Source organism: Echiichthys vipera (genome assembly GCF_963691815.1).
Source record: "Echiichthys vipera genome assembly, chromosome: X".
In the NCBI taxonomy this organism is placed as follows: Eukaryota; Metazoa; Chordata; class Actinopteri; order Perciformes; family Trachinidae; genus Echiichthys; species Echiichthys vipera.
This window is the reverse complement of record NC_139825.1, coordinates 12,732,225-12,758,769: the sequence shown is the minus strand read 5'-3', so window position 1 is coordinate 12,758,769 and position 26,545 is coordinate 12,732,225. Positions and strand designations below refer to the sequence as shown.

The 26,545-nt window shown below is 39.9% G+C and overlaps 1 protein-coding gene across 1 annotated transcript in view; it reads right to left on the bottom strand.

The window, feature by feature from the left end:
* Nucleotides 1-419: 419 nt before the first annotated feature.
* Nucleotides 420-26,545, bottom strand: part of igsf21a (immunoglobin superfamily, member 21a) — a gene marked incomplete at both ends in the record, with an annotated part of 253,389 nt that continues 227,263 nt past the window's right edge. Inside the window, 5 exons of the mRNA XM_083938799.1 lie at nucleotides 420-496; nucleotides 4,090-4,128; nucleotides 7,061-7,253; nucleotides 15,654-15,754; nucleotides 22,874-23,345. Of these exons, the coding sequence (XP_083794925.1) occupies nucleotides 420-496; nucleotides 4,090-4,128; nucleotides 7,061-7,253; nucleotides 15,654-15,754; nucleotides 22,874-23,345 (882 nt within the window). The remainder of the gene's footprint in view (nucleotides 497-4,089; nucleotides 4,129-7,060; nucleotides 7,254-15,653; nucleotides 15,755-22,873; nucleotides 23,346-26,545) is intronic.

The following is a 26,545-nucleotide window of genomic DNA, read 5'->3' as shown; positions in this document are numbered from 1 at the left end:
ACTTTTCACTTTTCAGTCAACACCAATGACATTTTTGACTCAGAATAAAATCCAAATGCTTTTTTTATTTTTCCATTTAAAATGAACTGATTTTATTGATCAACAGGCATACGTGGGACAAGAAACAAAAAAGGTGTATCTGGGCAGGTCTATATAGGAGGGGTTATTGTCATGTTCATCACGTTGTTCTTTTGCTATCTTGGTTATTATTTTATTTAAAAAAAAGGTGAAGCACCATCCTGTGATGGCACCGTATCCTGATCGACTGACGCATGGAGGGCCTATTGATGACTGGAGAAGGCTTGCAGGGTTTGTGGAACGTGTGTGTGTGTGTGTGTGCGTGTGTGTGTGTGGATATTGTGTAAGAAGGGCAAATATGTATGTGTGCATGTGACTGCGTGAGAGTGTCTTCAGAGGTTTCACGTCAGTTTCACTGTCACTGTGAGGACAAGTGTCATCCAGGTTAGTCCGAGCATGTCCACACGGGAGGCTCCATCTACAAAACACCACAGGAACAGTCAATAAGACAGAGACACACTTTCTCAGTCTTGTATTCATCAAAAAGTAAAGTCGTATTTTTTTAAATAGTTTTAACCCTTGTATGGTATTTGGGTTTCAAGTTTTTAAGTATGACTTTTTTTATCTGAAACTCAATAACAGACACACAGAAGCATGCCCACACAAAACAAATCACACTTCCATTGTTCTAGTAGAGACTGCTTGCAATCATTAAACATATATGTATTCTCTAATGTTTGAAATTGAAATAAAGACAATATATATTAATGGTTTATGAAGTCAAATTTTATTTCAGAAAAAACAAACAAATTTGTATTACTCCTAACCCTGTTCAAATTTGCAAAGTAACCTGATATTTCTCATTGGTCGTTTTAAAGAAAACCACAACACATTTATTTACTCCTAAATACAATGTTTGGTATTTTGGCAAAACTAGTGCTTAAAGTAAGTAAGACATGTTTGGAGACATATTAATTTAACTGAAAGCCACCGTACTCTACGGGGGAATTGTACATTGTAAATCATAAATAAGTCATAGAGTGTGGTCTATACCTAGTCTGTAAAGTGTCCTGAGATTACATTTGTTATGATTTGGCACTATAAATAAAATTGAATTGAAGTGAGGCCCTAATTTTCTTTTCTCCAGTGCAGGGATTATAGAGGAGGGATCAGCAGAGACAGCAGCTTTATACTGATATAGTTTTCAGTAGCTTCTTATGGACACCTTACAGAGAGGACTATGGAGCTGGAGCTGCTGTGGGAAGAAAGTTGTGACTGTGTGGTGTGGGTGTGGCTTTGCTGACATAACCAGAATGCTTAGATTGTGCCAAGATTGGGGTTACACCAACAATCACAATGTGTGCCTGCCACATCAGGATGTGGCTAGACTCATTATTGTCAGATGTGGCAGTGGTTAGACCTGTCAGGTAATTCAGTCTTGTGAGTATGGATGATAAAATATTGTCTGCTGAGTTTGATCGTAAGTTTGTCAGGATTGTTTAAATTAAACCATCAAGGTTTCATGATAACTCCATAATAAATGTTAATCTCCAAAGAACTCCCTAATCTGACATTTCATACACAGCACATTCACTCAAGTCATACAACTGAAGACAATAACAACTGGATCTTCTCAATAAGCACTTCATCTCATTCTGTAATGTGCTCATCCAACCATAAGATCATCATCCGAGGTCCCCTTCCAGTCTACAGTCTAGATGCAAGTCACCAAGCCATCTGTTTGCCCTCAGTTTTTGGCTCAGACCTCAGCGCATTATGCCAATCTGAATTGGAAGTGATTTCAGAGACAACATGCTCTTTTTAATAAAGAATGACTCTACCTCAGTTGTGCTGGACCTAAATTGCCATCTGAAAATAACTCTCTTTTCATGTGACTACATTACTTTAAGTCAAGTTAGCTGCCTTTACAACCCTACTTGATATTTCTGACGGCTATGATACATCTGTATACACTCCTTCCAGGCTGGTTCCTGTCTCTGATCTGACCTCTGTTTGAATTTCATTTTTGCATGGTGCTATGGACAATGAGAGATGAGGCATGTCTGCCAAAAAAATTCAAATACAGATTGGCTCCTGGCGTTTATGATATTGTAATTTGTGGGTCAATGAATGCTCAGTCTATCATTTGAGATTTTGTTAAGTTAGTCGTAATTCATTTCTCTTTATTCTTGCATAACTGTGTGCAAGAAAAGCCAACATAATGCATTGCCCACATTAAGGTGACAACTCCAAACTGTTGATACTTCCACCAGCTCAGGCTGAAAGGTACAGTACTATGCGACAGAAGATAGTGCAGGTTGACATGTTGCCTAGGAGAGTGGAATTCTGACAAAATGAATTAATATAACGCATCATGGGAAGCATGGTTTTCTCATCTGCTGCGTTCCTGATTGAGTGACGGGGCAGTCCTTCCAACTCCCCAGTAGAGGAGATAGTATTCAGTCAGTAAGCGATCAGGCACGTGTATGGTAACCTCTTGGGGCCATGTTGTACACCTATTTAGCTTGCATGCAAAGCATGTCCACGCGTCCATGCTGACCTGATTCTGTCCTTGCTGTGACACACCTGCTCCTGCGCTTTCCACAGCATTTGAATATTCAGATTTGCATCCCTATGACACGACTAGCAGAGACAGGAAAGGTGGGGAAAGAGAGGAGGAAAACAAAGAGTAAATGGAAGAGAGACAGATAAATTGGGAGAGGACGAGAGACACAGACACATGCAGAGATGCTTTTGAAGTAGGAAACAGGAAAAGTAGGAAAGAGTGAAGCCAATGTGAGACTGTTGAAATCTCTTTTGACTGGGGCTGTTCAGCTTACAGACAGCTCTGCTTGCCATCTGCTTCGGAAGCTGTTCGCACTGTACACTGGGACACACATGGGCATCACGAACATGCACACAAGGAATTATACACTATAAAATAATTTTCCAGTCCATCAACAGCAGCTTAAAAACTATTGCAATGTTTTACTGACTATTGCTTTATGGCACAGAAGTTACAATAAACATTAAGCACAGATTACTGTTGTGTTTTACAAAATTAAATTGAGTATTCTAATAATTAATAGATGCATATTTATGTGGACTGGTCTATTTTATAATCATCAAGATGGAATAAATAAGCTATTAGTCTTTTTTACATATACTAATATACTTAGCTTTTAAAAAGTCTCCTCTAATGGTTGCTATTTCTGTAGGGTTAACACTCTGATGTCAGTCCTGCTGAAAATGTGGCTGTTGAGCCAGAATAAGTTCTCTTTAACACTACAACATTATCTGCACTGACCATAAGGCCTGTGCGCCTGTATCAGAATTCAAGATTGTGAGCTAGGCTGAAGAAAAAAAGTAGGGAATATAAATATTATTGAAAGGAGAGAGAGAATAAGTCAGGGAGAAGGAATAGAAGGTGGTGAAAAGAGGCAAGGAACAACCAGAAATGGATGAAACGCAAAGAGACATTTCCAGGCAGAAAGTTAGTATGAAAGTCGGAGAAGAGGAGAGAAGAGACAGGCAGAGAGATTGAAGTAGAAAGAGAGAGGGAGTGGCAGGGAAAAGGGAGAGATGGAAAGGTTGTTGTCACAGCCCTGCGACTTCTTCTGACAATCCCTCATCTTTACATATTATAATCTCAGAAGCCACAAATGAGCCACTACTGCACATATGAAACACCAATAATCTCACACTCAACCAACAGTGACAGGCTCGGTTAGTCACTGCAAGAGGCTTGTTGCTCGCTGCGACTGAACATCGTCGAAGATTAATCCTGACTGAATCACTCTCACACAGTCTATATGGGAAAATGTATTCAGGACAGAATAAGAAACATCAACCTGTCAAAACTCAATGATGAAACCACAGCCTCCCAAAGAATTTGCTTCTCTGATCAGTGTCACATTTCTGCACACGCTTTCTGAATGAACAGACTGCAGTGTCACATATTACATACAGTGTATCTGGAAATATCACTATCGAGCAATACAGCAGGAACCATGAGATGTATTACAATAAAAATACACTAAAGCTAGTCATTTCTTTGGCTGAAATACTTACTGTTTGGATTCTGTGCGTTTTTCATCATGCTTGGATTTTCTGTTGGAAACAAAGAAAAAAGATCAACTCAGCAAATGAAAAGGGGAACGTTATAAGAGGAAAAAAGTGCATGTGAAGGAGAAAGGTAAAGATAAAGAGAAAAAAAATAGTCATCTCTGACAGAGGTTGTGCCTTTCTAATGAAGCTGAACTCCCAAGTTCCTGCTGCACATTTTAAATGGCACCTCCCAAGTGAGAAATACCGGGCCTGATAATGGAACTGGGAACGCAGAGCACTGCACCAGAACAACCAGGACACTTTTAGTAGCAGTGAGACCAGGCAACTACAGCTGTGGCCAGACATACTGTCTGGGAAAGAGGTTTGGAGAAATTGACTCCTCCTTTAATAAGCAGTGCCAATGACTACCCTGCACAATCCACTCTGACAATGTATTTTCAAAGTTCTCAAAGGGATAAAGTAATTACAAAGGAAGAAGCAGGAAGGCTTCCAGAGTATTAACAACACACCTAAATTCCACTTTGTGAGCTATTTTTTGACTTCATATATGAGCAGGTGGAAGCTACATATACAGCAGTGTGAAACTCTGCTGGTTTCACTGCATCCACATTAACATAGAAACTCCTCTGAGAGGCACAGAGAAATTAGTGTGTGCACTCAGCATATGCACGCTTGTGTTTGCTTGCCACTGCAAATTTGCATAAGCATACATATCTTGGTGTTTCTGCATGTGTGTGCAGTTTGGTTGTCTGTCTGTGTGTATGTCAATGCCCGGTGCTGACTCACTTCACAGTAATCTCTGAGGGTATTATCACTGAGGGTGGCTAAAGATGTACATCATCAAAATGTGAGTGGTGCCCATCATCAGTGGAGAGTCTCTATACCAAGCCGTCATTATACTCTATTATTCCTAATGATTTATATTGAACACTTTGCCAAGCGAGCAGAACCCCCAAATACTCCTATATCTTTGCCCCCGGCAGAGAGAGAAGTGTCTCATATCAAGGCCACGGGGGACAGTGCTAAGGTCACTTAATCACCATTTACTTCCCCTAAGCATGAGTGGAAGCAATCTACACGGAGCAGGCAGACAGATGGGCCATACTAGGCACGTAGCCGATGACACCTGAGGGTGCATCAGGGTGTTAAATAGACATTAGTGCTCTTCCTAGCAAAACGCCTCCCAAGGTAACGCCTCCCTAAAGTGGCACTTTCCCCCTTAAAGTGGGTTCTTATTAGGCCCGCCCAGCAATTTGTACATTTGTTTGACATACTTTAAACCCTGTTCACAGGAGTGTTTTGGGCGGGGGATTTTTAAAAAATGATTGATACAATATTCTTTGTTTCAGACTCGATGAAATACAAAAATGGTGCCAACTTGACGTTATTAGGGCACTTCACGGCTGAAGTACATGAGTGTGTATATAGCACACATTTTTATTTAAAAAATATTTCTCTTATGTTGACTTGACATCTGTATTGTACGAATGTCAAAAGCCATTTTGAGCCATGGGATGTGTAGCCTTGCTGTCTTTATCTATATAAAGTAAAGTCTTCTGGGTTATGTAAAGATTTTGTAATGGCTCTATTCCAACATGACAGAATCATCATGGATAGAGCTGCAATGCCTGCATAATATTTTGCCTCTGGTATGCAGAAGGGATTAGTAGCACTGCTGAAAGACAATGGTGGGATAGATCTCTGATGAGGATCAGAAAGGCCAATCCCAATTATTCGAAGTTTCCAGAGTAAATAGATCCAAAGGAGCAATATACACAAATATATTAGCGCCTATAAGCAATCCAGCTCCCACATCAACACGAGTAAATGAAGTACTTTCAGGTTCTGATGAACACGCTACTTTGGTTTGGCTATTGAACAAAGTGCTTTTCTAACACTGTCAACAACAAAGGTTCTTTGATTTCATCATGGGCCTTTGATGCCACTGTTGGCTGTTGGCTGTTGGTTGTTGGTTGTTGGTGTTTCAGGGCGCACTCACACCCCTCCATCCGTACTGTGCCCCGTGCTTTAGGGTACTGTAGTGTTTACTCACACTACCTGGGCCTCGGCGCAAATGCTTCTTGCCTGCCTATACGTCATCACGCCGTAACACGTCACACGCATTGATTGACGTCATCGCGATGCATCGCTTTGTTTACAAAAGCTTGCGGTCTTTTGGCCACATAATGGAAAGCAGCGCAGAAAACAAGGTAAGGTTTTTGGCTTTGTGTTTTTTTGGACTCATTGTGATGCGGCACGACCCATGAACCTTTCGCCGCCATTGTTTTACATGTCCGCGCATGGTCCGTCCTTCTTTTTTCTATGTCCGAGCAGGCGCACATAAAATGATGTCAGAACCGCCGTAGGCCTCGTGCTCGTGCTCGTACAGTTGCAAAACGTGCTTTACAAAAGCCCACCTCTCCGAAACGGGCCGTGGCCGTCTAGGCGCAGTACGGTTGCACTCACACTGGTCAAACGAACTAGACTTTAGCTGTGAAACGTGCTTGGGCACAGTACGAACGACAGTGTGAGTGCGCCCTAAGTGAAAGTAGTACAAGACATGCCATTGATGGAATAGTGACAAAATCTCTTGCTAGAGACTAAGTGCAGCCTTAAAAAGAATGTGTTGTTGAGCCAATTATGAATACAATCTCTTATTAATCACACACTTAGCTGCATTAATGATTCATAACTAAAAGCGGTCACATAAATCTGTTAAGTATTTTTCCAATATATTGTAGATACATGAAATGAATTTTGTAGACTTATGTAATTTTCTGTGACATTTAACTGTGTAATGGTATAAGTGTTCCAGATAATTCTTGTGGACCCAAGTTGTACAGTCAAAAAAACCTTTCATATTCATCATCTTCTAAATAATTGAGCATACTTAAATGTGAATTTGGTTTAGCTGCAAGTGTTGTAGCCAGTACAGAACAGGGCCAGGGCGTGTTGTGGAATTGAGCGCACATACCAAAGACTATGAGGCGAGTGTGAGTATCCGTGGAGCCCAGAGGATTCTGAGCCGTGCAGCGATACATGGAGCCATTAAGTTCAGCTGGCACTCTTTCCAGAATCAGCTCCTTCCCCTCTCGCTCTGTGCTGCCATCCAGCAAGCGGCCCCCCACTCGCGTCCAGGTGAAGAGGGGCTCAGGGAATACCTCATTCTATCAACACAGCAGCACCCCCGTGGGATGGAGAGAAAAAAAAGGAAGAGAAAGGAGAGGAATAAAGAGATGCAGGGGAAGAGAGGGAGGGGGTGATAGGGTGGTGTAGAGAAAGTCTGTGAGTCTCATCCAAGAGATTATGAGCAAAGAATACATGAATAATACAAGCTCCATTTTCTCCCCTAATAAAATGGTAAGTTAACAACATGCATTAATAATCAACACTTCACTTTACAAAATTTTTTCCTTCACATTTTTGAGCCCTTTCAGAGAACAACCCCCCTATCTCCAACACAACCCTCCATAAGGCAGCATTTCATTCACATCAGTGGACTGACATATTCATATAATGAGAGGACAGTAAGAGGGTGAATTTCAATCCATTCTTCCTTAGCTATCACATATTTTAATATATGTGGCAAACTAGGCAAAACAGTTAGAGTACATACAGACACTTTTTGTTTTAGTTTGTAACAATTTTTAATGAGGCGAGCCAGTGCGCTGTGCTTCTGTAAAGTGCAGCAGTGGTGGATGAGAGACTGCAGACAGAGCAGATTAAAATATCACTTTCTATATGTTTATGCCTGTTAAACTTGTAAAGGTGTATTGATAAAGTATTGGCTTTTTACGGGATGATATTTTATTGCACTTTATTATACTAAACTTCGAGTTATTGTCTCCACCACAGATTCTCTCTGTCGAGGAACTCAGCATAGCAGAGGAGATGCTGCACAGTGATGATAAGTTACACTGAAGCATTTCAAGCTTTCTAGGCTATCGAAGAGAGACAACTCCTGTCATTCTGTTAGGTACAAATCTGGAACTCATTTTCTGCAACCATTTGAACCTACTGGTTTAGTTTGATTTAGATTGTTATTAAATGTCTGACAACATTATGGACTGAGATTTCTCGTTCTGAAATCTCACAAGGTGACTTGTTGCCGGAAGACAGTGGTGGAAATGTGTGAATGAGAGTTAAGCATGACTCAAAGCATGACCTCCAAAATGTTAAATGCAGGTACATGTGCGCACACACACACACACACACACACACACACACACACACACACACACACACACACACACACACACACACACACACACACACACACAGTATACAAACACAATTGTATGTTATCTTCCATTCATTTAATACACTATAAGCCCCTGAAATACATTTCAACAGAGCAGCCTTTCAGTGCAGACAAGAGTTTCCAGCGGTCAAGCCTTATATAAAAGGAAGTAGCACTTCATTGGGACATCCGGAATACTTGACATATGGCAAGACAAAAGTACAAAAAAATGGACTAATAAAATTAGCAATTCTAGAGATCTGAGGTTTGACCTCAGTGATGTTTTGTGAAAACAACAATATAACTAATAAATAGTGAATTAAGTTGTAGAATCAAGGTCTTTTGAGCACTATAACACACTATATTGGAAATCTTCTGATTTAATGTTGGTTCACTCAAATACAGCCTGATTGAAAAGGTGCATGAACTCAGACTGAGCTAGTTTATTTCACACTTTACTGAAGTGGAGTGAATCAAGACCTAGCCAAAACGTCCAGCTTGAATAACTCTTAAACTCTGTTTACACCAGTTAAGAGTGCATGAAGGCAAAGCTGGATATGAATATCAGTCCAGACTATACTTTGCCCTTTCTTTCAAGCACGAAAGACAGCTTGTTATCGATTAAAATGTCCCTTTCCATTAGCTCAAAAACTGCACATCTTGAATACCTACCCTGCTAGTAAGCAATGTTGGTGCATTTCAGTTGGCTTGCACCGAAGTTTAAATTATATCATTCTCAAATGTCCAAACAAACCAAACACTTCTGAGCTCAGATAAACACTTCTAATCGTGCTTGACAGCTTGAAGTAGTTGTGAATTGTCTAACCTTTCAAAATAAAGGTTAATAAAACAGTTCTCCAAGGTCTGTGTTTAAAACATGACAGAGGTTAATTGAGTTAGTAGATTGAGCCAGATTGGGAAAAGGTCACATTAAGATAAAAAACAAGCACACACTAAAGGGGTTTAAGTGAAACCTTCCTGTCACATAACCTCAAGAACATAGAATCCAATTTAAAAAATGGTCTGTGCAATATGCTGCTGAAACCATTAACGTCATATTTAATCTCACACATAAAGCAGTATGAAAAAGGATGACAAAGTAAAAACCACGCTTTAGGATGATCATCCATAATATGTTCTTAAGAACAATAAACCAGAGGGTAAACTGGCATCTTATTTTATCAGAAAGGCAGGAGGCAAATCTATCAGTCTTAACACACAATCTTATCTACTTGTGAAACCCTGAAACCTAGTTTCAGTAAGTTATAAGAGAAATTTGCTTTCGGATCAGTCTGCATGCACTGATCTCTATGCTGCCAAAGTGTCCGACTGGCTGTATGCCACAGTCAAGCATGTTTAGAAAAATAATTTTAACACTGTTCAAAGAAAACATTTAAAATAATCCCAAAGTCATTGAGAAGACACAAATACATGAACACATCTGTGCAGTCAATAGGTTTATCCACTAAACCAAAGATAACCCAGAACAGTCATTTTACAGGGGAATTTCTCAATAGAGTGAAATAAATCAAACAACAAATCTGATTCCTAGAGATCCCTGTAGTGGCCAGGAGGTAACAAAGGTGATTTATGCCATGGGCCATTAGCATGCCCTGTATCCTGTCCTGGTTCCAGCTGCCTGGCATCTATGTGTTATTCCTGTCAAAGACATCAGGACCATCCACAGGCCACTATGGGGACATGGGCATTTTTTGCAGGTGATGACAGTGACACAAAACAATCCCTTTGCTGGAATCTTTAGCTCTTTCTTTGGAATTATGGAGCAGAAAGTCTTAACGCAGCAAATATTACAGTGACTAGCATAGCATGGCTGCTTGTTGGCCAGACATGGACATCAGATAGACTTCAGTCATTCATAAACAAACTATACATAAATGGCAAACTTTACAGAGGTGACAGACAATAACTAAGACATTGGAAGAAGTTGCGGGATGATGACATTACAATGCTGTTCCCATGGTAAAGCGACCACATGCTAAAAAAAATTGTAATGGCAAAGTTGAAAAAGGTATACTGTCATTTATTTTAGCTTAATTTCACAATGGGACAGAGCGAACTATGGAAAAGTAGATGGTATTAATTTCATTTTTTTGTGTGTTTTATGTGAATGTTTTTGTTTTGTGTATGTGTTGGATCCATGGATTATGGATTAACCATAAGGGAGAAAGAGAAATTCTGTTTTGTTTTAAAAATCTCTGGGGTGATAAATAAATCTAATTTTGAGCATTAATATTTATGAATAATGATGAAATAGTAATTTCTACTTATAACTGTAATGGTCTTGCAGATAGTTAAAACGTCATACAGCATTTCCATGGCTTAAGGAAAAAAAGCTAAATATTTTTTGTTTACAAGAAACTCACTTAATAGAGTTGAATGAAAATGTTTGTAATGAAGAGTGGGGTGGTCCAATGTAGTTTTCACATGACCAGAGAAATAAAACGGTGTGATAATACTGTTTAAGAAGCAATTCAATTTCCAGTTATGTTCAACATGTTTGGACTCTAAGGGAAGATAGTTACTATTAAATATTATAGTTCAAGGAGAACAACTTTGCATTTTAAATTAGTTTGGACCGAATATAGATGATCCCTTATTCTTTGAAGATACATCTAATAAGTTGCGAGACATAGATGGTCAAATTATTTTGGTGGGAGACTTTATCATTGCTTTGAATAATGTATTAGATAGAAAGGTTTGTGTATTAACACTCACCTACAAGCCCTTAAGAAGATTCAAAATATCATAAATGCATTTGATTTAGTTGATATTTGGAGATTTAGAAATTCCAATCTGATCAGATATATTTGGAGAAGACAAACACAACCAAGTAGAATTTTTTTATTTTTTAGATAATTATGTCTTATATCCAAAGTAGGTTGTGTATCAATAGAAGATAAATTACAATCTGATCATAATATCATTGGATTCAATCTTTAAATACTGGGAAATGTACGTGGACCAGGATATTGGAAGTTTAATCAGACTCTTCTCCATGATGAAGAATTTGTTGAGAAAACTAAATTATTCATTAGTGATTTTTTTAGAGGACATGCTATTGCTAATTCTTGGAAAAAATGAAAAAGAATTTGAAAGAACAAACTTTAATAGCAGAAGTTGAGCAATTAACCCCAAATATAAATAATTTGGTGATGCATCCACAGATCAGCTAAATGATTTGAAAAATAAAGAAAGCAAACTTTATAAACTAGTGGAAACTTGGCCGCTAAGAAACTATGATTGTAAAAGGGCTGAATGAATGTAAAAAGGAGAAAAATGTAAAAACTCTTCTTGAGCCTTCTTGAGAGGTTTTGTTTCAACAGAAAGATATAAAAAACTTTTCATTTCAGGCTACCATTTCACTCAATTATCAAAAATTCTTTCCACACAATTACAAAAACAAACTATCTGATTTGCAAAAATAATTATGTTACGGTTTGATACAGATGATGGGCTTTTTTCCACAGTAATACCTTTTAAACCTGGAAAAACACCTGGGATGGATGGAATACCCATTGAGGTGTATCAAACTTTTTTTTGGATTTGCATAAAAAAACATTAGTTTCTTTTTTTAATTTTTCATATAGTTCTGTGAATCTATCAGATTCTCAGAAAGGGTCTGATCTCTCTATTACTCAAACAGGAAACCAGTAGACAGTTCATCCCTTGTATTATGTTAAGGGTCAATTTGACCCATTTCGGTTTCTGTGTTGACCAAAGTACAGGTTATCCTTTCTTTTTCTTCATGAAATTTTGTTACTTTTCCTAGGGTATCTAGGGTCATGAACTGGTGTGTTAAATCTGGACACTTTAATGTGAAGTGGAATGTATGTGCACAGTCTTTATACAAAGATGATGTTGCGGGGCACTTTTATGTGGGTAAGTAGCTGTACAGATCCAAAGTAAACATGCCTCTTTGATCTACTTTATTTTGACTGTCCAGTTAATTGTATTTTGACTGCCAGAGACCCAGGTGTGTCGAGGAGGGACTTTCTCTCCCTTGCCCTTGTCACTTTTCTCATGCCATCTCTTGTGTTGACAAACACAACAAAAATGAGCTCCAGAAGGTTTACAGCTGAAGAACCTTTATCACAGATATGAACTAGGATAGTGATGCAGAGATGATCCAGATTGTCAATTTTCTGACAATGAGGAGGATTCAGAGGGCGAGCCTGCCATTGTGTCTCCATCGGATGAAAGCCAAGGAATGCAGCAATCATCATCCACAGAGGGGACATGGGCATCTTAAGATGGTAATATCAGCATTTCAGCTCTTCATATCCCCACCAATAGAGAAAATTATACTAGAAATGACCAACACGGGTGGGAGGCGTGTATTTCAAGAGAAATGGAAGCCACTGGATCAGACTGACTTACATGCTTACATTGGAATGCTGGTTTAATCTGGAGTGTACAGGTCAAAGGGAGAAGCAACTGCCAGTCTATGGGATGAAGAGTATGGAAGGCCAATCTTTCGAGCGACATCGCTCTCGTGTGATTTGATTTGACAACGTTGACCAAGAGCTGGTCGACGTGAAAGAGACAAACTAGCTGCATTTAGAGATGTACGGGATAAAGGGGTTGAAATTCTACCTTTGTTATACAATCCTGGTCCCCATGTTACTGTAGATGAGCACCTTGTACCATTCAGGGGACGCTGTCCTTTCAGAGAGTACAGTCCCAACAAGCCTGCCAAGTATGGCAACAAAATGTGGGTAGCCTGTGATGCAAAATCTAGCTTTGCATGGAATATACAAGTGATTACTGGAGGAGCATCCAAGAAGAGTCAGGGGATGTGTGTGGTGCTGGAGATGAGTGAAGTGTTGCAAGGTTATAACATCACATTTGACTACTTCTTTACATCCTAACACCTTGGAGATGAACTTCAGAAGAGAAAGCTGACTATGTTTGGAACGGTCTGAAGAAATATGCCAGAACTTCCCAGTGAATTCTGAAAATGCAGGGCAGACCTCTGCATTCCTCAATATTGGTTTTCACCGAGAAAGCAGCCGTTGTTTCATTCTGCCCAAAGAGAAACAAGACTGTTCTTGTAATGAGCACAATGCACACAGATGCATCTCTGAGCACAAGAGAAGACATCAAGCCACAAATTATCCTGGACTACAACTCCACCAAAGGAGGAGTTGACAATCTGGACAAAGTCACAGCAACATACAGCTTCCAGCGCAATACTGCCTGTTGGCCCTTGGTGATTTTCTACAACATCGATGTGTCAGCTTACAATGCCTATGTCCTGTGGACTGAAATCAACCAGCAACGATCCCCAGCAGTTGCAGCTGTCATTGAAAAGGTCAAGGTCAGGTCATCCAACCAATCTGCAATGGATCCAGTGGACACAGGTGTTAAGAAATGGAAAAGATGCCAGGTCTGTCCCTCCCCAGATGACAGTAAAACAAGTACCTCTTGTGTGAAATGCAAGAATTACATCTGCAGAAAGCACATAGTTACATTCTGTCCATCATGTGGAGAGCATTGAAAATGTTGAACATTGAAAATGTGAGAAAAAACATGGAGAGGGATGAACTTGGACAAAATAGTTCTTAAATATAGTGTTGAAATTAAAATTGTATGTATTGTATATACCATGTATTGTTATGTCTCTTTTATAAATGTTTATATAATCTAAAATAAAGTTGTTATTGGTTTAACCTGTTTTTTTACTGTTTTGAGTGGATTTACACCGTAAGGATCAAAATGACCCGCAACACAATCAATGTAATTTTCTTTCAACATAATACAATGGGTAATGAACCTGGAAACCTTAAGGATTGGAGACCAATCACATTACATTGTTATGATACTAGGATACTTGCAAAGTGTATCGCTCATAGAATGAAGAGTGTACTAGCAAATACTAGTCACTAAGATCAGTCAGGATTTATGCAAGGTTGTTATATTGGTAATAACATTAGACAGCTGCTGGAGATTACTGAAATTTATGAGGTGAATGACAAAAATGGGCTAATTTTCATTGCTGATTTGGAAAAAGCCTTTGATAAGGTCCGGTTTGATTATATTTTTCAAAGCATGGGTTTTTACAATTTTGGTGAATCCTTAATTGATTGGGTTAAAATATTATATAATGAAACCAGTGGTAGAATTGTAAATAATGGTTATATTTATAAATCTGTGCCCTTAACAAGAGGAGTTAAGCAAACATGGCGGGGAAAATCATTACCATTATATGGGAAAATTTCACTAATTAATTATTTGGTTGTACCACAATGTTTTTAAAGCAATTTAGTGCTAGCTGTGTTTTCAGTTTCATCCTCCAGAAAGCCAGGATGAAATCCTGGAGCAAATTATATGGTTAAATTCTAATATCGTAATTGAAGGAAAACCAATATTTTAAATGATATTATTTGTGAAGAAGGGACAGTTATGAATTAAAACTATTTTACTGAAATGTATGGTGCAATTGGTCACCCTCACTCAGACAACTGATCTCAGCTATACAAGAAAACTGGAAAAACAGTATTAATTGTTGTTAATGTGCCAGCCCGTTACAAGAAACACAAGGTGGTTACAAGGCATTAAGCTAAACATAATTATTAAAAACTTTTATTTAAGCTTAAAATCTGTTCAAATTATTACACATGGTACCTTTAAAAAAATGTGAGGATACTTTTGACTGACCTTTACCATGGACACACATTTTTAACTTAATTTATCAAACAAGGATTGATACTTTTTCAAGATCCTTCCAATTAAAAATAATTTATTTATAGAGAGGTGCATAAGATGTGTAATTCATTGAGTATACGTTTTAAATTGGATTTCATTTATTTTAAACTTGGTGTAAGAGAGACAAATACTTATATTACTAATCTGATTATTCTGTTAGAAAAAAATATTTATTTTTAAAGCTGATGGTGTTCAGTAAATATCGAACAATTTGAAAGATTTATTAAATGTTACTTTATTTAAAAAAAGACTGATTGTAAACACAACTGAAGATATTAAAACACATTCAGAGAGGTGGAAAGGAATTGTTGAGGTTGGTGGTTGGTGAGAGGTCTGTAGCAGTGAGGACGGACTAGTTGGAGGTTTTCCCATTTCTGGCTGTGTCTTATTGTTTTTGACGGTTTTGATTTTGTTGTTATCCCTTTGTGTCCCTTTTTCTATCCCCGTCGGTCTGGTTGTTTTTGGAGACCATTGAGTTTGGGATAGGGAATAGTGTATGCCCAACAGATTGGTCACTCCAGAAGAAAGTTAAAAAGGCTTAACTAAACATATACACAAGTCTTTTAGCAATTCAATTTCTTTTTAAACCCCATGCACTTACCCCAGGCGATCCTACCTGGAATCCTTGCACAGTGATGCGCACCGTGTCCCCTACCTTTGCTCTGGTAGGGGACATGAAGAGTTTAGGACCCTTAGGAGCAGCTGAAAAGAGAAAACAGACAGAGACAAAGGTCATTGTACTGAGAATGGAGAGAAAATCCTGCTGGACACCTGTTTTGTCACAGACAAATACAATTTCCTGTCAATTAAGGTCACAGGATGAGAGGCGAGGGACCTTCAGGTTCTTTCATCCAAACGACTGTGCCGGAGTTATTCCCCCTTGGAGAGAAAAGAAACTAAATTGGGTAGGTACTCATTACTAGAGGAGAACGGGAGTGCACCGGGTGGAGTGTGGAGGCAGTGAGATAAGGGACACTCAGAGAGCTAATTCCCTTCTCTTGGTGTGGACGGCAGCTCCCAGATGGCTTTCATTTGGAGCAACTAAAACAATGGGGCACAAAACAGGAGAGGGAGCAGGCAGATTCTAGTATTCCGATATTGTGTGGGGCTGGTGATTGTCCTGTGTATGCAGTGTTGAGATAATATGAGTGATTTGCATAATGTTATAAAAAAGGTAAGTCATCTCATTACCGCTAAACTGCACAGTTTACTGCATTAGGCCCATATGAACAGGTTCCGGACAATTTGAGATGATTAATAATCCCACTAAAGATAACGGCTCCACACGCTGTGCAGTTCCATGTGTTAGACAAACGAATTGAGCAGCACATGCAATGAGACTGAAGCTAAGGGCACCCTATCAATAATGCCTGAACAAGTCCACCCCAGGAGTTCTTCAATTAATTTGATTTGAACTTGCATATGAATCACACTGGGTGTTTTCTTTTTTCATTGATGAGTTAAACTAAAAGATAAATAAATATACAGATAAATGATCTCAGCATTTAGCTATTAATCTGGCAACAAAGTGTCCACTGTGGCTAATGAAGCACAGCCTTTTCTGAGGCAGCCATTGACTATAGGCCTAAATCAGACTAATATCTATCTCATATCTATGAATAAGGTTGAGCATGCAGTGTTTATCATGTCTAGGGATCATTTATATAAAAAAAGAAGCACAAGCGTTTGGATTGCATGAAATGGGACGAGGATACATTCAAAATCTGGAAAGATTTCAGCACCATAATAAACTGGTACATATGTCCAGGACATCAGTGCATATCAGTTCAAACCGGTGAAATGTCTAAGAAGAAATATTTTAATCAATGTTCAAAGATTAAAAGGAAAATATTTCTGTCTAAGTCTGAGTGTTCAATTTCATGCTGAAGATGGATGGCAATCCACAGGCTAGTTTTTGCATGGCAGTGTGAAGCGCTATCTTTCCACCGCCTCCACAACAACGGAAGGGTATTTTTAAATACTGGTGTCATAGTGTCACATGGCTTGCAAGGCATATGGCCGGGAAAGATGATGGCTGATTTCTGGGATTTGCTCCAACAGTGAAAGTTGGCATCCTATGTCACCACCTTTGATTAGGGCAGCATGCAGTGTGATGGACATAACACAGCTTCTCTCTAAAGGTGAGGGCCTCACAGAAGAAATGAGCCCCATGAGAGTGTCACCTAAGACCCAACTTCTTCAGTTAGCTAGAAGGAACTGTTATCACTTCATGATAGGTCAGAAAATAAAACCATACCCTCCAGAAAAACAACTGTGCACCATGCATCAGGTGTGCTTTAATACCAAGCCAAGACATCAACAGGTCTGCCCAGCTGCAAAACTGACTCAAGCAGTTGAAGGGAATCTGTCGCTTTCGATGGGTGACTGGTTTCATTGAAGAAGAGAAGCTGGAGAGGTATGTAACTGAATTTAAAAGGCCTGACTGACTGCTGGTTTGCTCTATCGTAGCAAATCCAACGCTATGTAATGTATTTCACAGATAGACTAGCTGACCCAAAGCAAAGAGATAAGAAAGATTGATGAATGAATGCGTAACTGGATGCAGGTGAACACAGATTCTAACAACACACTAGGTACACATAATAAATCTATTTTCACAGGGGCAATCAGACAAAGATACACACATACATTAACATAAAAATAACCATACACATATGCATACAAATCCCCCCCCCCCCCCCCCCACACACACACACACACGCTTCCTGAAGCGAGTATCTGCTCTCTAATTATCACGGCTTGCAAAGCAATGAGTGGGAGATGTGAGGAAGCCTGGATCCCTTTTCATTGCTATACAGTGTATGAAATGAGAATTCCTCGACTTGTCTAATGTTGTTGAATAATAAACACCATATCCTATCTAAATCCAAAGCAGTTATCCTATTGAAATTATTAAGATGCATTGTGTTCATGAATACAATCTAGTAGTGCAGAATAGACCAGTCTCATGATCTCGGTGTAGTGCTTTTTTGGACCTGTAAGGCCCAGTGCCAGCTTCAGGTCCATTTGTATGGTGAGCACGGAGCCATTCATGAATATTCATGAGGTGCAATACAACATTGGTCGGTTGTCAGACTGTCGCTCCGTCTCATGTGGCAATATTAAATCTCTGAAAGATTTATTACTTATGGGTGCTGCATATACCTCCTTTTCATTTCCTGACCAAACACACCTGAGAGAACCAAGAGTGTGTGTATAATATACAGTAAGAAAGATACTGAGTGCAATTATTCAGTTACTGCTGCATAATATAAATGAATAGGATTAAGTGATGGAAATGATTTGGTGAGCTGTTTTACACAGTCAAATTTAATTAGAGTTAAACAATGCTCTAATATTCCAAAAACTTGTGTGCCGCTTTGTCTATGATATCAGCTAAATCAAATTTCCATTCAACATAACCTGTGCCCTGTATTCCAACCCTATTACCTTTTTATATATGTTATTCCATTCCAAGACGGATGAAGCCCAAAGCAGGTCTGTGAATACTTTGAATTTCAAGTGTGCTCCAATTGCAATCAACAAACGCACATTTTCTGTCTTTTCTTTAGGTGGTGGGAACAAATTATGTGATGCTCCTTCCATCTCTTTAAAAGACCAAAGGTATTGATAAAATAATGTCTTCAAACAAAGCACAGAGAACGGCTTGTCAAAATATTAGCACCTTTGACATTTAGCAATAGTCTCACAGGGCCCATTCCCCTCAGGACGTGTCATTTGTTTTACCATCAATATGTGAGAGAGCTCTAAGAATCTTTACTGCAGTACTTTGTCTGGAGAAGATAGCTCATGCCATTGTACCTTTAACTGATGCGGCTGTCTCCGTCTTGCATGTGAGGTACTATATTTCAACCCACTTGGGATGTTACTTGTTGGAAATCAGTGTTTAAATGAGGGCCAAAATACTTTTTTAGATGCTTTCTTCTGCTTGTATATGATTAAATAGTTCAAAGAAAAGGGCAGGTAATATTTTATATTTTACTTAATATCAGCAACACGGGTGGCAGTGAAGGTGAGGGGCCTTGACGGACCAGACACGGGCAGCAGAAGCTGGCTCTGGGGACGTGGAATGTCACCTCTGTGTCGGGGAAGGAGCCGGAGCTTGTGTGGGAGGTGGAGCGCTACCAGTTAGATCTGGTGGGGCTTACCTCCACACACAGTCTCGGTTCTGGAACTGTACACCTGGATAGGGGTTGGACCCTATTCTTCTCTGGAGTAGCCCAGGGTGTGAGGCGCCGGGCGGGTGTGGGGATACTGACAAACCCCCGACTGAGCGCCGCGGTTTTGGAGTTCACCCCATTGGACGAGAGGGTCGCCTCCTTACGCCTGCGGGTGGTAGGGGGGAAAACTCTGACTGTTGTTTGTGCATATGCACCGAACAGCAGTTCAGAGTATTCGGCCTTCTTGGAGACCCTGAATGGAGTCCTACATGGGGCTCCAGTAGGGGACTCCATAGTTCTGCTGGGATACTTCAACGCCCATGTGGGCAATGATGGAGACACCTGGATCTAAATCCGAGCGGTCGTCAGTTATTAGACTTCTGTGCTAGTCACGGATTGTCTATAACTAACACCATGTTCGAACATAAGGATGCTCATAAGTGTACGTGGTACCAGAGCACACTAGGCCAAAGGTCGATGATCGATTTTGTGATCGTATTTGAGTATCTGGAGCATCACATTTGTGGGGACAATTAAACGCTCAAAAAGGCCAGAAAAAGAGAACTTTCATGTGAAACTCGACAATCTATTCTTGTTCTTAGAAATGAAGGCTATTCCATGCAAGAAATTGCCAAGAAACTGAAGATTTCCTACAACGGTGTGTACTACTCCCTTCAGAGAACAGCACAAACAGGCTCTAACCAGAGTAGAAAGAGAAGTGGGAGGCCCCGCTGCACAACTCAGCAAGAAGATAAGTACATTAGAGTCTCTAGTTTGAGAAATAGACGCCTCACAGTTCCTCAACTGGCAGTTTCATTAAATAGTACCCGCAAAACGCCAGTGTCAACATCTACAGTGAAGAGGCGACTCCGGGATGCTGGCCTTCAGGGCAGAGTGGCAAAGAAAAAGCCATATCTGAGACTGGCCAATAAAAGAAAAAGATCAATATGGGCAAAAGAACAAAGACATTGGACAGAGGAAGATTGGAAAAAAGTGTTATGGACGGACGAATCGAAGTTTGAGGTGTTTGGATCACACAGAAGAACATTTGTGAGACGCAGAAAAACTGAAAAGATGCTGGAAGAGTGCCTGACGCCATCTGTCCAGCATGGTGGGGGTAACGTGATGGTCTGGGGTTGCTTTGGTGCTGGTAAGGTGGGAGATTTGTTCAGGGTTAAAGGGATTCTGAATAAGGAAGGCTATCTGTACTATTTGCAACGTGATGCCATACCCTGTGGACAGCGCTTCATTGGAGCCAATTTCATCCTACAACAGGACAATGACCCAAAGCACACCTCCAAGTTGTGCAAGAACTATTTAGAGAAGAAGCAGGCAGCTGGTATTCTATCTGTAATGGAGTGGCCAGCGCAGTCACCAGATCTAAACCCCATTGAGCTGTTGTGGGAGCAGCTTGACCGTATGGTACGCAAGAGGTGCCCATCCAGCCAATCCAACTTGTGGGAGGGGTTTCTAGAAGCATGGGGTGAAATTTCTCCTGATTACCTCAACAAATTAACAGCTAGAATGCCCAAGGTCTGCAATGCTGTAATTGCTGCAAATGGAGGATTCTTTGACGAAAGCAAAGATTGAAGGAAAAAAAATAGTATTTCAAATAAAAATCATTATTTCTAACCATGTCAATGTCTTGACTATATTTTCTATTCATTTTACAACTCATGGTGGTAAATAGGTGTGACTTTTCATGGAAAACACAAAATCTTCTGGGTGACCCCAAACTTTTGAACGGTAGTGTATGTTCACTAGAGAGGGGAGGATGGAGCGTGAGTTTGGCCGGAGAATCGGAGCAGCGGGGGTGTGTTGCAGTCGCTCTACCGCACCGTTGTGACGAAAAGAGAGCTGAGCCAGAAGGCAAAGCTCTCGATCTACCGGTCAATCTTCGTTCCTACCCTCACCTATGCTCATGAAAGCTGGGTCATGACCGAAAGAACGAGGTCGTGGGTACAAGCGGCCGAAATGGGTTTTCTCAGGAGGGGGGCTGGAGTCTCCCTTAGAGATAGGGTGAGAAGTTCAGCCATCCGTGAGGAACTCAGAGTTGAGCCGCTGCTCCTTTGCGTTGAAAGGAGCCAGTTGAGGTGGTTCGGGCATCTAGTAAGGATGCCCCCTGGGCACCTCCCTAGGGAGAAAGGAGTGTCCATTCCTCACTAATTGAAACCTTGTAGATTCACCCTGTTTACCCAGATATATATGGACGGAACTGAAAATAACCCAAAATATAAAACATTTCATTTTCTCAAGCAACAATATGTGAGTGCACCATATAAAAAGAAAATTGGACTAATGGATGGTTCAACCTACTGTAACAGCACTTTCCACCATCAAAAACATTCAGATCCAAGGAGTCCTTGCTGTTGTACTGTACTGATACTTTAAATAAACAAAGTGAGCAAGCTTTACTGTGTAGTAGTGACTTATCACTACCTATCAATCAAATGTACTGATTATGTATGTCACATCTTACTTTATAACAAAAGATGACAGTTAAGGCAAGAACGAGCCGTGGCATGCCTTGTTTACAGGAGATTTTGAATTCTTATTTTTCATTTCTTTATTAAATATTATCTAGATGATAATGGTAGTATCTATACAACGACTAAGAGTGACAAAAGCTGCTCACCAGCATAATAAGGGGATATTTTTAATTAAATAAAAGGTGGTGGTATGAGGTGAAATACTGATAGCGAGACACAATGCAGCAAGCAAATATGAACCAGCCACAGTCTCCTCATTCAGATTCTCTACCTGTCTTCAAACATTTCTAGCACCTTATGGAAGATAATGTCTCTGTTTATCTTGTCAGGATTGTGTGGCTTGTTTCCAGGAGGACCATGCCAATGTATTGCCTTTGAAGTGTTAATTTGATGCGCTGGAAGCCGTCTTTGTTTTCAGATTACAAAAAAATGAGAGGGGGTCTGTGTTTCTCTTGGATCTCACACTATTAAAACTTAATGCTAACTTTTCCCTTAAAGTGTGACTTCTGTTTTCAGAATTCAGTTTCTGCATCACTAGATCTTTTGCTTTGATAATGTGAAGATGAACAAGTTATCCCACTGCCATAGTTTTTCTCCTTGCAATAAAGTGATTAAAGTTAGAGGCTAAAACAATAAAATGTAAGACTGAAAAGCTTAAGGGAGGTGCTCATTGAAGTTTGAAGAAGTGCAGTATCTCTGAGATTGTCTTTCCAATTATATAACATTGGTCAGTGTGTCTAAATTCGCATTTGACTTCTCTAATTCAGGTTGACTTTTTCAATAACAGTACTGAGTTAACTCAATCTAGCAACAGACAGCTCGATGAATTGCCCTGTCAGTCACTTGGAATTTTGCATTTGCCGCTAAACTCGCAATCTGCTCAGCCGTAACACAATTAAGTGAAATGAAAATCAGTGTTGTTCTGAGTACATTTGCAAGGGATACATAAGGGGGCCAAGTCAGTTTCCAAGTGCAACAAGGGGACACAAGGAGACAGCAGGAGATTAAAAGAGAAGAAATGAGAAAAGGACGTGTGTGTCTAGGTGGAGTGTTTTGGGTGGAGTGGGAGGAGGAATAGGATAGATGAGAATAAGGTAGTGGGGGAATGAGAATAGATCCAAAAAAAATGAGTTCATTTGTATCCTACTCACCTAGAGTCACCTCTGTTTGCATGGGCATGGACAGTGCTGGGTGCTTGACTTCACAGCTGAACAAGGCATCATTATCCAGCTGAGGGTTGAGGGTCCATGTGAGTCGGGCCTGCACTACCACAGAGCCGTCACTCTGGGGGATGTTAGTGTGGCTGAAGTAGTAGAGAGGGTCTGTGCTGTGCACCCAGCGGGGGAATTCCCTGCTCACCACTGTCTCTGGGATGACCTCTGTCGCAGGGCTGGGCTCGTAGGCCTGTTGGCCTTGAGTGTGGACACGCTGGGGGCTCTCTGTGTACTGACGGGGCGCCCTCCCTTCGGGGTCCAGGAGGGAGAGGGAACGCTGCAGTTTAGTGTCATCAAGGTCCCTGCTGATGAGCGGCCTGGCTCCTCTCACCCCCGCTGAGCCACCACCATCGTCAGATTGAGTATAGGAGATCACCTCTATCAGCTCGCCATCACGCTTGAAGTACACCTAGGACAGAGCAAGGAGTATTGGAAAAGAGTGAAAAGTAGACAGAGAGGAGGGAAAAAGGAGGAAAAAAGGGGATGGAAAGACATATTTTTTAATTATCATTAAGTTGATATAGCTAACAGTTTCCTATTTACACATCCAGCAGTCACACAGAGACATTAGTATTCATTTGAAGTCCTGGTTCTGGCCATGCAGCTGGCGAATATAAGCCTAATACAGCCTCTTCTTTAGCTCTGTTTAGTCCCAAACAACTCCCAAGGAAAACGTATCTTTGTCTCTGTTAACCAGCTAGGTGCTATATACTGTATGTTTGTTTGCCTTACATGTAGTGTAAAGTGGGTTAAGCAATGGCCTGGAGTATCTGAAATCTCCTCTCCGACCACAACAGGTAGAAAAAACTGTTTTCTGGGTGGCTGGAATCTATCATGATTATCCTTGCCTTTTTAAATTATTCTTGCTCCTGACATAAATATATTTTAGGTAGAGCACCGCCCATCTTATGTTCAACCAAACTAGCCGCTCTTTGCAGGGACTTGCGGCCATGTTATGTGCTGTTTCTGTACCAACGTCTAAGGTGAAACAGTCTCTGCCTCGCCTTATCTCACCATTGAGTCAGTACAGCTTTATGATGTGGACACCAAGGCACTTGATGCTGTCTACCCTCTCCACTGAGGACCCCTTGATATTAAGGGGGGTGTAGTTCCAAAGTCTTCTTCCCAAAGTCAATCAGGAAACGAGATGATGTTGGGACCAAAACTGGCCACACAGTCATGTGAGTACCGGGAGTAGAGTAGAGAGCTCAATACACAGCCCTGGGGGGGCTTCAGTATTTTTTTAAGTTCTTGAGGGAGTTGACAGCAATAATGAGTGTAAATAAGTAAGGACAGGCCAAACTCCTGGGTAATAACTATCTTTTCACATTCCCAAAATCTATAATCATTGGACTACAATACAGCCTTATATATTGCCCGAAAAATGATACATATTCATTCCTCAATACTTCAACAATATTGTCAAGTTGAATTCAGGTCAACAGGGCAGCAAGGTGGTGTGGTGGTTAGCACTGTCGCCTTACAGTAAGAGTCCGGGCTAGGCCCCTTCTGTGTGGAGCTTGCATGTTCTCCCCGTGTCTGCGTGGGTTTTCTCCAGGTTCTCTGGCTTCCTCCCACACTCAAAAATGGTTGTCAGTCTCTGTTTGTCTCTATGTGTCCTGTGATAGACTGGCGTCCTGTCCAGGGTTCACCCCGCCGCACACACAATGTCATCGGCTGCAGCCCCCCCGTGACCCCGTTAGGGACAAGCAGTTTGAGATGGATGGATGAAATTTAGGTCAACAGTAATCTGTACTTAAAGATGTCACAGAGTATAGTAAATTGCACTGGAATATTGTTATTATTATTATTGTTATTATTATTATTATTATTATTATTATTATTATTAAGATTTGTATTTTAAATTAACAAAGCCTGGTTGTCCTCAAAGCAATTTCAGTCAAAAGCAACGATAACGATGACCTGGACGAATGAGAACATTCACAGGCTTAAAGCCTGGTTGATAATTTCAAGCCTTCTAAGTTTCATTATAGGTAACCTTTACTTAGCAACTTTATTTGAAAACACTGATGAATGGGAGCTGTCTATATGGGCCCCCTTGTTGCTGAGGTCATGTTGGCGAAGACAGATGCCACATCATTATATTACAAGCTGTGTTGTGCTGCTGGGTTATATCATAGTATTTATAGCCATCTCTAAAAACTTTGTAATGCCTGCCATCAGAGCAGACTGGTACAAATCCACAATGGGCTAAGTGACCTTGCTTAAAGGCATTCTGCAGTACTGGCTGTTGTCAGTAGGATTAAACAAACACCTTCAGCTACTTGTCCTCCTAAGCAACTGCTGCTCCTACACTTTCAGTAGAGGCAGGATTCAAACAGGCTTTCTTTTAAATAAACTTTAAGGTTTTTTTCACTAAGTTAATTTGTTCAAGCTGTGACTTTAGAGTTTGATGCACAGCAGTCTTTAATCATTTCAGTAGATTTTGATTACGTTCAATGAGGTATTTCATGAGACAGAAACTACATTTAAGTACTTGAAATTAATGTTTTCTTTTTTTTCTATCCATTCTATAAAGTCTGATTAATAAATGGCCCTTGTAGAAATTCTGAAATCTGATATAAATGCAATCTCTTGTCAAAAGATAACTAATGACTTTTTCAATTAGCATACACTCAAGATCTTGTAAATATATATATATATATATTGAGGAGATTTTTATTTTTTGATTATATATATATATTTTTATATATATATATATATATATATATTTTTTTTTTTTTAAATATAAATATATATATATATATAATCAAGAAATAAAAAGCTCCTCAAAGGGGAAGTGTTACAAAGGTTTACTGCACACCCAGTAATCTTTGGTGGTAAACAGTCCTTGGATACATGGATACAAGTTTATTAAGTAGACAATTGCAGCACATAGGGCTAATTTACAAATGAAGTTCCATAGATAAGCACATTTTCCTGTTGAATTTTACCATATGGGAGCATTCAATACCCATCAGCCTTCATCTGCATTTTCCTAATCTGCTCTGTAGAGCCAGATCTTAAAATCCAATAGTGTAATGGGCAATAGAAACATCAACCTCAGATTCACAATGACCCCATTGTGTCTGCTGCTAACTCCTACAGCTACTCAACAACTTGCAAAGAGAAGAAGGTTTTGCATTGTGTATTAAAACACCTCATTAATTATCACAGCAGGTGGAGGGAGCCGCATGGATTAGAGCGATCCATGCACCTGTTCTGCAGCTTTCGTTGAACAAAATGGTGTGGGTACACAATAGCACCTGTGTTGGCTACAGATTGGTATAACAGGGAATTCATTCTGTAAGCCTGGATAAAACATTTGTTTCTATAAACATTAACAGATAAGTTAATTATTTTTGCATTAAATAAATACTGATTATAATAATAGTAACAAAAAAAATTCTAAATATCTTTATTGAGGTGTTACCTCCAGCAAAATATCAAGCATCAGTTTAACTATTCATAGTGATCCCACCATGGCTAAATATCTTTCTTTGCCACCTGTCTGCTTGTGGTATAAGAAAAGGAATCAATTAATGTTTCATCAAAGACATGAATGAATGGGATAACAGATATATAGCTGCAGGGAGAGGGTGAAGTGTT